Below are 13,185 nucleotides of genomic sequence, written 5' to 3'. Positions count from 1 at the left end.
ACGTGTCTCTGGTGGCAGACGGGCAAAAACCACTCAGTCAGCGCACCAGTAGCTGGTAGGTTTTGAGAGGGCACCTCTAAGGTACCCTCTGTGTGCATGTATTAATGAATCTACCACTGTAAACAGTGTGGGTTAATTTCTATGAAATGTTTGAGACCAAATATTTCTATTTTCAATGACACCATGATGTAGATGGGGTACTCGTTTTCACCAGTGCCCAGCACATGTACTTTAATTGACTCCCCTGTTCATTTGCACTGGCAGCAAGAAGGCTGACAGCACAGGGGCACATCTGTCCCATAGATATCTCCTTACATGTGGTAAAATGCACCATGCCGTAGGGCTGTAAGGCCTGCCGTAGGGGTGATTTACCTACATTGCATGCAGTGTCTGTGGGCATTGGCACACAGGGACGTGGGCCATGTCTCATTTTAACTTTTGTCTGCACCAAGACACGCAGCCTGTGTTTGGTGAGGGGTCCTTTAGGATGAAACAATTTGTGCTGAAGCCCTTAAAGTCTTAGACAGCTGGGTTAGAGACAGCATAGGGCTCCAGTGCCTTTGGGAGCAGTGAGAGAGACCACTCCCTCCAATCCTGGCGCTGCTCTCATGCTGCATGAAAGCAGTGCTAGGATTGGTTACTGCAGTTTCCTGGTCCTGCGTTGGAGCCTCCCTGCCTGGACCCGAGCGAGGAGGACTTCGCGCCAGGATTGAAAGTAAGTGTAATTTTTTTTAAATGTATTAGTAACTTTGATTTTTTCCCTCCTGCCCACTACCCTCCTTACATGCAGCAGATCTCCTGCACCGTCAATTGTCAGGGTTCCTGAATTCTAAGTTTACCTAGTCTTCCTTCCACAATTTGCCTCTTTTTCACCCACCCTACAGTTAATGTCTCTTTTTTTCCAGGCTCTTCATCATTCCTGCTCTCTATTACTGTGTCTCCACTTTCTCTTTTCTCCTTTTTCTACCTTTCTCTCTCTTGCCCTAAGTGAGCTTGTACAAATATATTTTTATACACATCTAATACAAATACATCTCTCTTGTCTATTAAAAGCTAGAGTTGAATCGCCTGGCATGTTAGGCTACAAAAGCACTAAAAATATTCCAAATACCCACCTTTCGACGTGAGGCCAAAGCAGAGAAGGCAGATGCTTCATAGATTAGTTTGGAATGGAAATCCAGTAAACTCAATTATCACAGAATTATGATATCCAGGAGCTTGCCAGAGATCACTCATCTAAAACTCAGAGGCTTCCATACATTAAAAAAAATTAAAAAATAGTCCTGACCACCTATTTCTTGCTTAGGGGTGATGGGCTGGTGTTGATGGCATTCGGATCCCTTATACATGAGGGATCATCATCAGGGCTGTAGTAATATTTGACCCGAGGCTAAGCTGAACACAATTGATGATACTTGTATTGGGCACCTCAAACTAGTGCATCACAAATGTTGGGGCACCCAGGCCTTACTGCACCTCACTGCTAATTCACTGGATTTGAAATTGCCTGATTGTTTTTTATGGTTAGTTCAATACAAAGAACTTTACACAAAAGAAAAGGGATTCCTCTTCTTTATTATGTTGACCGTAGGGATCGCTATACCTAATAGTTTGTGCAAATATATTGTAGCCAGAATATCAAAACCTTATTAGGTTACGTAGCTATAGGCTCGTACAGATTTACTAGTCTTAACTCAACATCTGTATACTTCAATTAGATATATATATATATATATATTACATAATCATCATACAATTATGTCATTATTATTAAGACAATTTACTGTATGATTATGAATGATATGCACTTTAGTGAAATATTTGCACTATTAGCGTGATGCACTTGCACTTTATGTCTATTATCTTTAGTCATTGTTTACAGTTTGATATTTAACATATTTCATTCCATGATGATTGGCGATGGTTTGCACTTTAAAACACTCTATGCATTTAATGCTAGTTAATTTTATGCATTTATGCATATTATGTAGAAATGTGGAAGCATCTCTACGACATTATTGTTTTATTTTTTTCTCCCTTTTTTTTTATGAAAAAAACTGGTCATATATGTGGTTAACATAACCGTGATGCAATGAGTTGATATTTTTCTCATGAAGTATTTGCATTACTTACAATTTTTTGTTACATGTTTTACTATGTCAGTATATTTCATACATATCATAGTATTTTTTCTATTTCATCTGAATGGGAAAAAAAAGTATGTTTTGCCAGTCTTTTTAAAAAACATCTAAAAAAAAGTATTTAATGAGGATTGGCCCCAGGGGCGTCATGTGATCAAGACAGCGTTCTGCTGTCAAAACGCGTCTTGCCGGGCACTTGCTGTACGATTTTAGCTGAATAAGGATGCAATAAACCTGCACTGAAAATGCACGCTGTGGTCTGTACCTGTTTTCTTTGCTGATAAGGAGCAAGCCAGGAACGCTTATCTTCATATATATATATATATATACATACGTCTGTACCTACCTATGAATACATACCTTTACGATATTTTGGTGGTCAATATTCATGCTACAATATTTTTCTAACACAATATTTAAAACTTGATTTTCTGACACAATTCCCATAGAGAACTATCAGGACATGCCCTCCAAAAAGGAAATCGGATGAAAGGCCTCAGTAGCATGGGCTAATTCTACATCGATGATACTACATATATAGGAAGGCATAGCCTTTTAACAGTGCAAACATAGCTTAATAACAATATAGGTCTAGATGAGAACTATAGTATAATTATGTAATGAGACCCTGCAAGCATCCCGGGGAGAGGATGAGGGGCGGTAAGAGTGGTGTATTGTGTTTCAGTAGGGAAGGAGGGGTTCCAGTAGAAAGGCTAATGTGATAGTCCAGGGATGTAATGCTCTTCAGTAGAAGCCCTAACTGCATTGGATAGTTCCAACAGTACACACCACTATCAACGTCACTAAGCATAGAACCATGAATGAAAGCCACTATTAAATGACCAGGGTTACTCCACCAAGTCTTACTGGTGAAAGACACCAGGTCTTTTTTTTTTTAAGGTCAAAGTTTAGTCATACATAGACTCATTGCAAAACATACATTGTGTAAAAAAATGGGTAAGAAGGAAGGAAGGAACAAAAGAGAGGCAAAGAAACAGAGAGGCAAAAGAAAAAAGAATCATACATATAGCAAATACTTTAAGCAATCTTTCAGTATCAGGAAATATCTTGCAGCATATTTAATCAGAATTAACACTGGAGGAAACCCAACGGAGTTTATTCCAGGTCCTTTCGAGCTTTCTCAACAAGGTGAGACCTCTGGCTTAAGCCAGAATCAACTCTACCTCGTAAATCTTACAAATAAGAACCAACCATTCTACAGCCTTGGGAGCATTCACCAAGATCCATGCCCTGGTGATACAAAGCTGGGCACACACCAACATAATCATTACAAGGCATTGAGTATCTCTCTTGCAGTCATATTTAAAAGTGACCCAGGCTAGATGACATAAGCTCGCTCAACCCTGCTCAGAATTCTTGTAGGGCGGGGCAGAGTACACACATATGTACTATTTCAGGGTCCGGGATCTTACATTTCGGGCATTTATTCTTATCAGTAGCAGTGTTTGTTCCCCGTTTAATTATTTTATCTGGGGTGTAATACAGCAGGCACATGGTGTCAGGATTCACACTCGGTAATGCGCTGAGTGCCACATTCTCGAACTCCGGAATTGCGGCGGGACCGCCGCTCACGGACAAGGACTACGTTTCCTAGACCTCCCGGTTAAGACCCGCTCCACGTGACAGACCTACGCTGACGAGAACGCATATAGGCTGAAACTCCCTCGAGGGCGGCGCCGAATATTCCCGGATGTATCCCGTCTTCGCAGATACGCATTGGCAGTTCTCTTCGGCTGGAACTGCATACCTTGGCTTCCCGAGTCTCACCTCATCGACGACTCTCAAGCAGCGTTACCCGCCCAGAGCCCTTTGAGCATCCACGGGCTGTTCCATCTTCGCGTTCGCGCTCCTCTGCTCCCGGCTCCTCCTCGAGCATTGAGTGGTAGCGCGACGCCTCCTGCATCGCCCAAGGATTTCCGGGCTGCACCGCCTTGTGTTTCGCTCCTCTGCTCCCGGCTCCTCCTGGAGTATCGAGTAGTAGCGAAGCATACCAAGTCCTCGCCCAAGGATTTCCGGGCTGCACCGCCTTGTGTTTCGCTCCTCTGCTCCCGGCTCCTCCTGGAGCATCGAGTAGTAGCGAAGCATACCAAGTCCTCGCCCAAGGATTTCCGGGCCCCCACGATCCAATGAGAATAGCGCTCCTCTGCTCGCTGTTCTGTAGAGCATAGAGTCGCAGCACCAACACACTACCTCGACCTGGACCACCTTACCCCACCTCTCGCAAGAGGCGGAGATACCCCGGCGGGACACCACAGTTCCGTGAGGTAACGGTTCTGGATGCCTCTTTACGTTCGTCGAGGAATAAGACGAAGCGTTCGCTACCCCTAACGGGATCCTTGGGGGGCACTCCGCTGCAACAAGGCGAGCCGCTCCAGGCTCCCCAATACTAGAGCCTAGTAAGGCACAACGCCCTCCTTCCCCACCTATCTTCTGTGACTTAACAGATAGGTGTTGAGGAACAGACACGTATTCCCAGCAAAAAGGTGGGAGGAGACGACAGGTAAGAGAGAGCTACCCACGGACGGGAACCTAGGGAGGCAATAGGATAGGCTATAGCTCATTGTGTGTTTGTCTTGTTTCAGATCTCCCTCCCAGCCGTCCCTATCCTTCCTTCCCTTGCTCACCTGCCTCCTCCGTCCGTGTGTGTTACACATCCTCCGGACTAGGGGCAGATGGGAGGTGGACCCCATAGAGCATCAGCGTCATCCTGAGGAGAGGAAACCTGCGGGAACACGACACATGGTACGCAGCTGTTGCTGCTTCAAACTAACAAAATATAGAGAGTGGTCTAGTATCTCTAAAGCATGATGGATCTCTGAGGCCAAGGTCTCTACTAAGAGCAGTCAGCTTCACCTAACTGCCAGCATCATAGTATCTTCAATGGTGGGACTGCAGAGCTCCTGAAAAGTAATACTAATTGAAGGTTTTATGCCTGGTTTAAAATAGTACTGCAAGAGTTCCGAGCCGTTGATATCGAGTGTATATTGACATCCTGACTGGATATAGTCCCTCATTTGTAGGTACTTAAAGAAGAGGTGTTGCGATAGCCCGTATGATCCTAAGAAAGATCTGAAACCATTCAGGTCGTAAAGCTGACCAATAATTTTGACACTGCTCCGTGCCCAAACCCTACAAGTCGAATCCTGAAAAAACCGAGGGGGAAAGCAGGATTTTCCGAAAGTGGTGTGTCTCTGTTTAAAAAAGCTATGGAGTATTTGGAGCGGATCTCCTTCCATATATGAATAATATCTCTCAGAACCTTAAATAGTTGTTGGGATCCCCTAATCGATAAAGGAAAAACCTACGCTCTTTCCCCGGTGCTAATTGATAACAGTTAGGTGATGGACCGGAATCGTCTCGGTTGAGTAAGCTGCGCAGGTGACAGGTAAAGGCAGCCCAGAACTACAGCAATGGCCCTGAACAAACAGAGGAATTTGGGGAGGATATTCATATTAACGATATTAGTTCGCCGGATAATAGCAAGTGGTAATTTGTTCCAGATTTTAATTTGGAAATTACAGCAGATAACAGAGGTTCGTAGTTCAATTTGATAATATTGAAAAAGTCCAGACAGATAAACTGCCGTAGTAGTTACCTCGGGATATCTGAAATTAGTCTGGTTGCTGATACCATGAATTACCAAACAGTTACTACTCCCTGGTATTTGTTCAGCATAGATTCCTGAGGACCACAATGTATTCTTATCATGGAGACCTATACCCTTCAGTTAAATTCTGTTTTTGGACAATTAACCCACGACAATCTCTTACGTGCTATTTTCTGTTCTGTTGCCATTACAAAAATCAAGATTCTCAGGCCTTGGGCATCTAGAAGATCAGGGCATATCAGCCATGGCTCATATCTAGTGACTTTATGTAGTTAGCTTTCTAGTTGTATTACTTGGAATATCTTTGAGAATTCCCAGATGTCGTACATAGCCACATGAGTATGGGGGTAAATGCATGACTTTTTGTGTGAATTGGGCCATATTCTTGTGAAATATTGCATAGTTGTGTTTTAAAACAGTTGATAACAAGTTACTGGGCTGTCACATTAATGGTAGTTGAAATTTGTAATCCATGAAATGTACACATACGTGAGTAGGCCTGAATTTTCCTTAAATTCTAGAAACTAAATTGCGATGTAATCCACATTAAATATATTTTGGCGAATATCTTGCCCAATTACTCCAAAACTCATTAAAAAAATATTTTACCCGCTGATTTAGAGTGGAGTTCCCTGAAGTCAACAAATTACAAAATCAAAGTCAAAATAATAACCCATTCAAAACTAGAAATGAATTTCCGATTTCTGACACACACACACCTCACTTCTGGGTTCCCACCATTCATATTTCGGAAAAACGTAGTCCACTTATGTGTTGGTTAAATTGGCCTGCAAACATTTTTAACTTAGTTTTTAACAATCCATATAAGCGTTGATATTCAAAGGCAATTTGCATGAGTTACCAGTCTTGTGAGTCACACACACACCCTTTGACACTCCCCTCACATAAAATACCCTTTGAGAAAGTCAAGCCTCTGCAAGAAAAATTATGCGATGCCTTGTGTATTTACCAAGTGTGCTTGACAATCCAGGAGATGGAGCAATATACGATTCGAAAGGCTCCGCCTCACTTTCACTGTACACTGTAAAAAAAGCGATGGTTATTTCTTTCGTTTTTGGCAAGGGTGGGATTCTCGACGCCATGATGCAGATGGAGCCGCCATGTTGGCATGCTTTGAGCCAGAGGTACCAGAAAGACAACTTTAACATTCTCCAGGCATGCACGTTCTAACACAACATCAACTAGGACTGTTCTCTGTCCTTACCACCCAACTATATCTTGGTTTCTCAGAGGCAAAGCTTAAGAAAGCGCTTGAACGTGCGTAGAGGGAAGTAAGAGGACCAGATTATGGGATCTGCCGGTATACAAGCAAAGGCGCTTAGCCCCTCATTAAACAGCATAGATATGCAAAGCATTAAATGAGTTTTACATGCTATCAAAATGGAATTTAATGTCCCTTGTCTTTGATTCAGAATATCTGAGGGTTAGGACGATGTGTTTTGTTTGACCCCACGCGACTGATAGGTTTGGAGATGCCCCTAAGATAACCTATTTTCTTCAACTAATCGTCCAAAGACACTAGCAATAAAATACAGTGCAAACACTGGGTTTCACACTGTGTTGGAGTGCATCTTTCTGTGCAGAGACATTGGAATCCATCCAGCGCGACCATTTGGCAGCCATAATAGGTAAGATCCTTCCTATCTGATCCCCCCCCACAAACGAAATGAAACTGGACCACTGAGAATTGGCTCTCACTGTACTAACACGCTTACTGTACTACTTATTTAAGCTCTGCTGTAATTGAAATGGAGGGCCTAGCCACAAAACATTTTTGGCTGGTGCCATTTGATGTCTTTCGTGGCAAGTTAAGGCAGTTCTTTCTCTAAATACCCTTTACCACGGTACTTCTGAAAAAAGAAGTCTGGGGCTGGCAACTTTTCACAAGAATATTTGTGTGTTCTCTTGTTTTTTTGGCACTGCGTATTTGTGCAACATTATAGCAATGTGGTTGTGTGTGTTGAATTAAGTTGTCATGCTGTGACTGTTTTATTGGGATTTGCCCTATCATGTTTTAATTGTGCTGTTGAGGTGCTTTATGGATGCTATGGTGTTAGGTTTTATTGTTTACTTCAGATGTCAACAAATGCTGCTACATTTCCAACGAAAGCCAGCACATGACTTGAACTTCTCTGTGACAAGCAACCATTTACCACTGTCTAAGGCGGTAAAAGAGAACTGCTCCAAGTCTTCAACTACTCAAGACATTATTCAGCCCGAAACATTGACAAAGACAGTGTCTTAAGTTAGCGCTCCCTGTGCTCACTGTATGCGATTTGGCCCACCATGTCTGTGCTATGGACTGTCCAGCGATGAAGCGCCTGAGCTTTTTTTGTTTAATTAATTGCTTGTCATGCAAAGATGTCTGGCACTCATCTGTTCCAGTCCACGCTATATAAAACTACACACTATATAGAAGGGTTTCTCTGCACAATATTTTGCAACATCAGTGTTATGATAGTATAATATCTGCACACAAGGGTTTGTCGAAATTAAATTTATAAATATCTTGTCCTGTTGTGTGCTTGAGCTGAGCAAGACGAGAAAAGGAGAGGTCTAACGGGGAAAGTAGGGTTTGGCGTAAAATGTAGATGTAGGCGCTGGTAAACAGTATGCAGAGAAGCAGCAGCCATCTTAAGAGGCGACAGATGATGGAAAAAGCAATGATGCCAAAAATGGTGTTACCCAGAAAAGCCTCTGAATTTTTGGAGACAATAGGCAACGCAGAACTTTTGGTTCCAGGTAGACTTTCAATAGCAGCTGCAATGGAAAAGGTCAGGTCAGATGAGAAATGCAAATTATTATTTTGTGTATCTAGTTTTTCTGACAGCAATGCAGATGGTGCTTCTTTCATGTAATATCTAGCATACAACCCACACCTAGTAACAAATGAAGTATTATATAGGAGGCCATATACTGCTTCCCAATAAGGTTTGAGATAGATGGTAATGGAGCTGGATCCTTGTCAGGTATCCAGGGTCACAGTGATTTATTTCTACCACAATTTAGGTGACACATACAGGATCACACAAAAGCCACTATAGATGAACAAAATATAAATTCAACGCATATAAGACATAATCATGATTTTCACCAGTTACTTGTTTCTGTGCTTAATTTGCAAAATGATAAGTGCCGGAGCCCAACTTTTTGCTCAGAAGTCCTTGGCCACACGATTGAATGTTAGGGGTCTGGAATATGAAGGGTGCGTAGTCTTCATTCCAACGAATGCCTCTTTCATCCTCCGCCAGACACTCCCTGTCCCTTTCTCTCACTCTTAAAGGCTCTTTTTCACGCCTGCTTTATTTCTTTGGCATTGTACTTCTGTCTTTCTCTTGTTCTTTCTCTGGCCTTTTGTATTTTTCTCTCTCCTACTCTGGATGAAAGTCTGTTGAGGAAGAAATGTGTCCAGAAAAATCAGGGCCCGTGGGCCCCACCTGCAACCACCACCTCAAATTAGGCAATGGCTTACCTTCTGGACTACAAAATCCCTTTTGCATATTTACCAGATGCAAAATCATAAGAATCCTGTATAAAAGCACAGTGCTTGGAATTCTGGAACTAGCTTCTTTTGTTAATCTGCATTCCAGACTCAGTGACTCAATTGTGGTGAAAGGTGCTATTAGTGTTAAGGTGTATATGCGGTCAGCCATTAAAATCTGTTAATTGCAGGGCCGGACTGGCAACCCAAAGCAGCCATGGCAATATTATCAGATTAGCCCCAGGGTGGGGGGATTCATGTGTGCGAACTGCTGGTTTTGTTACTGCAGGCCGATATTGCAGCATCACTGCAAAACCAGCCTCCAGTAACAAAACCGCCCCCTACTGCTGCAAAACCGGCCCCCAACCTTACAGCCTCCCTGGGAAACGCCTAATGCCCGCTACAGCCAGTCCGGCCTTGTTTAATTGAACTTCCTCTCATAATGCAAATATTAGGTGCTTTATAATAGTCAATTAAAAAGAAGCTCTGTCCAAAATTCCAGTGTTAGCTTCATCTTAAAGCTCACTTATCAGATACACAGCAAATCAGCAAAAATAATGTGTTGAATATTTTAACGGTCTCCACAATCGCTCGTGTTTCCCGAGCTTGTGGTAGTGGGGCATGTCTCACTGGCACAAATATTTTGTGTGTCTTCCATGTGATTCATTAGAGGATTTATTGCGCTAGCCATCTCAATACTCACAGTGTAAGCATAGGATCAGATTTACTAGCATTTGACGCAGCACAACATTGTAAGCAACCTTGCTGTGCTGCGTCAAATGGAGAGGTCAGGAATGAGCCGTATCTACTAAGATGTGGTGCATTTTTTATCTCTCTCTGTGCTGACATACTAGTGGCTGCCAAGCGGCAATGCATTACAACCATGAGTGTTTTTGCGCAGGAAAGAACACCTTCCTGTGCAAAAGCAATCCTCTTAGGCTTTAAGCTTCCCCTTTCTACGTGTGCTGCAGAATGCAGCACATGTAGAAAAAGGAAAACCAAGGGGAAATAAACATATTTGTAATTGTTAATCCTCACCTGGGAAGGTGTCGCATTTTTACGCAATCCCTAGTTTACTAGTCTTAGTAAATCTGGGAATGTGCCAGAATCCCTGGTTGGATGTGTGGGAAAACCCAGGCTCTATCCATGGAACGCCTTCCCAGGGCAGAGTAACGCAGCACAGCGACTTGCGCTGCCTTGGGTTACTCCAGATTTACTGTGCCACGCAGAGCTGCGCAAGGTGGCTCAGTGTGGCATAGTGACTCTGACTTAAGGGCTTGCGTTGCCCTTGCATCACCTTGCCCTTGATAATTCTGGCCCCTGGAGCTTATCACGGTACTTAATGCCCCATCCAGGTAACAGTGTATGAATCTACCATCCATATTTACAACTCTGATTTCTTTTCTCCGGTACTCTTAATCTATCATAGCTAACCTGTTCATGTCCACATCCAGTAGGGCTATGGAAATGTCCTACTTATTATTATTTACAAAAATTGGAAGCCAGTTCCGTGAAACCACAAGGTACAGAAGATCCTCTTTTATGGGAACAACTCGTCAGTGATCGCTGCACTTGTTGATAAACAGATGACAGGAGTTACAGCAGATTAACCTGCTGCTTGGCCTGAAGTTATGTTGTTCTGTGAGTGGATAAGCCACGAATGAGCGATGCTAACACATTAGGTCTCACAGTTTAGAAGTAAATGATATAATGGGAAGAAAACAATCATGCCACAGGCAGAGCTGAGTTTGATCTTTGGCTCTTCGCCTGTATGGCCATCAGTTTATACCCCTCATGTGGCCCACCCCTCTCTTTTAATCTGGTGAGTTCAACAAATATCTACCCCTCTCTTTCACACCCATTCATACCATTTCCTTTAATTCATTCTGTAAAGAATCTTAGTTAGTGCTGATGCAGGCCCATACTTCAAAGAGGTTTTAATTTCTTCTGTGTCTGAGGCACACTGCACAGGCCAGAGGCCATATATGCTCTTTTTATATTGCCAGTTCCTTCTCATTCAGATCGGCCCATTTTGTGATGGACCTGACCTGACATTTTACAAACTAGCAGGCTGGGTCTGGGAGGTGTGAAATATCATTAGCTAATGCTATAGAAAGTGGCAATACGTGTGTTTTGACACCTTTTTGTAGTCATACATACACCTGTGCTGTGATGTAATGTAATTGGACACTTGTAGAGCGCAACAGTCACTCCGAGGAGCATCATGGCGCTAAGCGGATCCCAGAGTTAGAACAAAACTGGGTGGCTGAGGGAGTGGGCAAAGAGTTAGATAAGTGTTCTGCATAGGGCGTCAGGGGCTGAGAAGATCCACGTTTTTAGGGTTTTCCTGAAAAGTGTCTCGGACTAGATCTGACGGAGCAGGTTAGGGAATTGGTTCCACGCTTTGGAGCCTATCACTGCGAGCGATTTTTCTCCTTTTGAGACATATCTAAATGCTGGTGTTTTTAACAGGTTTGCATTAGAGGATCTAAGACTCCGGGAGGGTATATAACACGTGAATCTAGTTTGGAGGTAGTGTGGACCTGAGGACTGAAATATTCTAAAGGTGATTATCAGAATCTTAAACAGGACTCTTTTATAGATTGGCAGCCACTGAAGTGTTTCTAAAGCCGCCGATTCAGATGACCTCCTAGGCCATTTCAGCACTAGACGTGCTGCTGCGTGTTGGACCATTTGCAGTTTGTGTACGACTGACTTGTTGGGACCTGCGTAAAGGCTGTTAAAATAGTCCAATCTAGACGTGATTAGGGCCACAGCAACTGTGTGTCTGTCTGAGATGGTAAGCAAGTTAAAAAATAATTTGAGTTATTTTATGATATGGAAACAAGTTCCAGCAACTGCCAGTGATTACTGTTTGAAGGAGAGTGTGTCATCAAATTTGATTCCTAGGTTTCTGACCACTCTCACTGTGTTTGGAGGAGGGGGAGTGTCAGCTGGCCACCAAATATTAGGGGAGAAAGTGTTCTCTAGTCCTGATGGTAGTATTTCCGTTTTTTCTGAGTTGCACTTTAGATGATTAGTTTTCATCCATTGGAAAGTGGCGGTGAGACATAAGAGGAGGTTTTCTTCTGCCTGCTTGGTGTTTTTGTCCAGTACCAGGATTAACTGAGTATCGTCCGCATATGAGATAGTCTCTATGTTGAAGGACGATATCAGGCTGATCAATGGGGCCATGTAGGCATTAAAAAGTATAGGGCTAAGGATGGACCCCTGAGGGACACCAGAGAGCAGTGTTTTTTCTTTTGGTTTGTATTGACCAAGAGTGATGACTTGTCTGCGGTTCTGCAAGAAACCTTTAAGCCAGGCCCGGACTATGTGGGAAATGCCGTAAGATTCGAGACAGTCTAGATGGATGACATGTGAGACTGTGTCTAACGCAGCCGACAGATCCAATAAAACCAGAACTGCGTCCTTTCCTTGATCAAGTGCAGCTTTGAGGGATTCAGCCGTATATAGTAGGGCTGATTCTGTCGAGTGCTGGGATCTGAAACCAGATTGGTTGGGGTGTAGAATATTTGCTTCTTCCAGGTATGTTGTGAGTTGGATGTTAACAAGTTTTTCCGTGATCTTGCTAAGGCATGTTAGTAGAAAAATAGATTGAAGATTGGGGAGGGTGGAGGGGTCCGCAAATTGTTTTCTTTTGTAGCTGCTTGACTGTTGCGTGCTTCCATTCTGAGGGGATATTCGCAGATGACAGGGGAGCGTTAATTATTTCATTTAAGATTGGGTTTTACGTTGTCGATTATGGCGTGTAGGATCAAGGGAGGACAGTGGTCAAAGGGGGAGCCCGATTTAATAGCAAGGATCGCCTGACGGGATTGGTCGAGGCTGATCGGCTTAAATGTTTACAGAGTCGGTCTATCTTTGCCTAAAGCGGCATCGTTGTTGCAGGA

The 13,185-nt window shown here is 43.1% G+C and overlaps 1 protein-coding gene across 1 annotated transcript in view; it reads right to left on the bottom strand.

Annotated features, from left to right (window-relative positions):
- ABI3BP (ABI family member 3 binding protein) overlaps window positions 1-13,185 on the bottom strand; it is a 1,978,933-nt gene that overhangs the window by 884,228 nt on the left and 1,081,520 nt on the right. The window contains exons 9-10 of the mRNA XM_085622401.1: window positions 8,476-8,550; window positions 6,740-6,811 (exon numbers count right to left, since the gene is read on the bottom strand). Of these exons, the coding sequence (XP_085478527.1) occupies window positions 6,740-6,811; window positions 8,476-8,550 (147 nt within the window). The remainder of the gene's footprint in view (window positions 1-6,739; window positions 6,812-8,475; window positions 8,551-13,185) is intronic.

This window comes from Triturus cristatus, chromosome 8 (genome assembly GCF_964204655.1).
Source record: "Triturus cristatus chromosome 8, aTriCri1.1, whole genome shotgun sequence".
Taxonomy (NCBI): domain Eukaryota; kingdom Metazoa; phylum Chordata; class Amphibia; order Caudata; family Salamandridae; genus Triturus; species Triturus cristatus.
The sequence above is the reverse complement of the archived record's forward strand: the minus strand, read 5'-3'. Positions and strand labels throughout refer to the sequence as shown.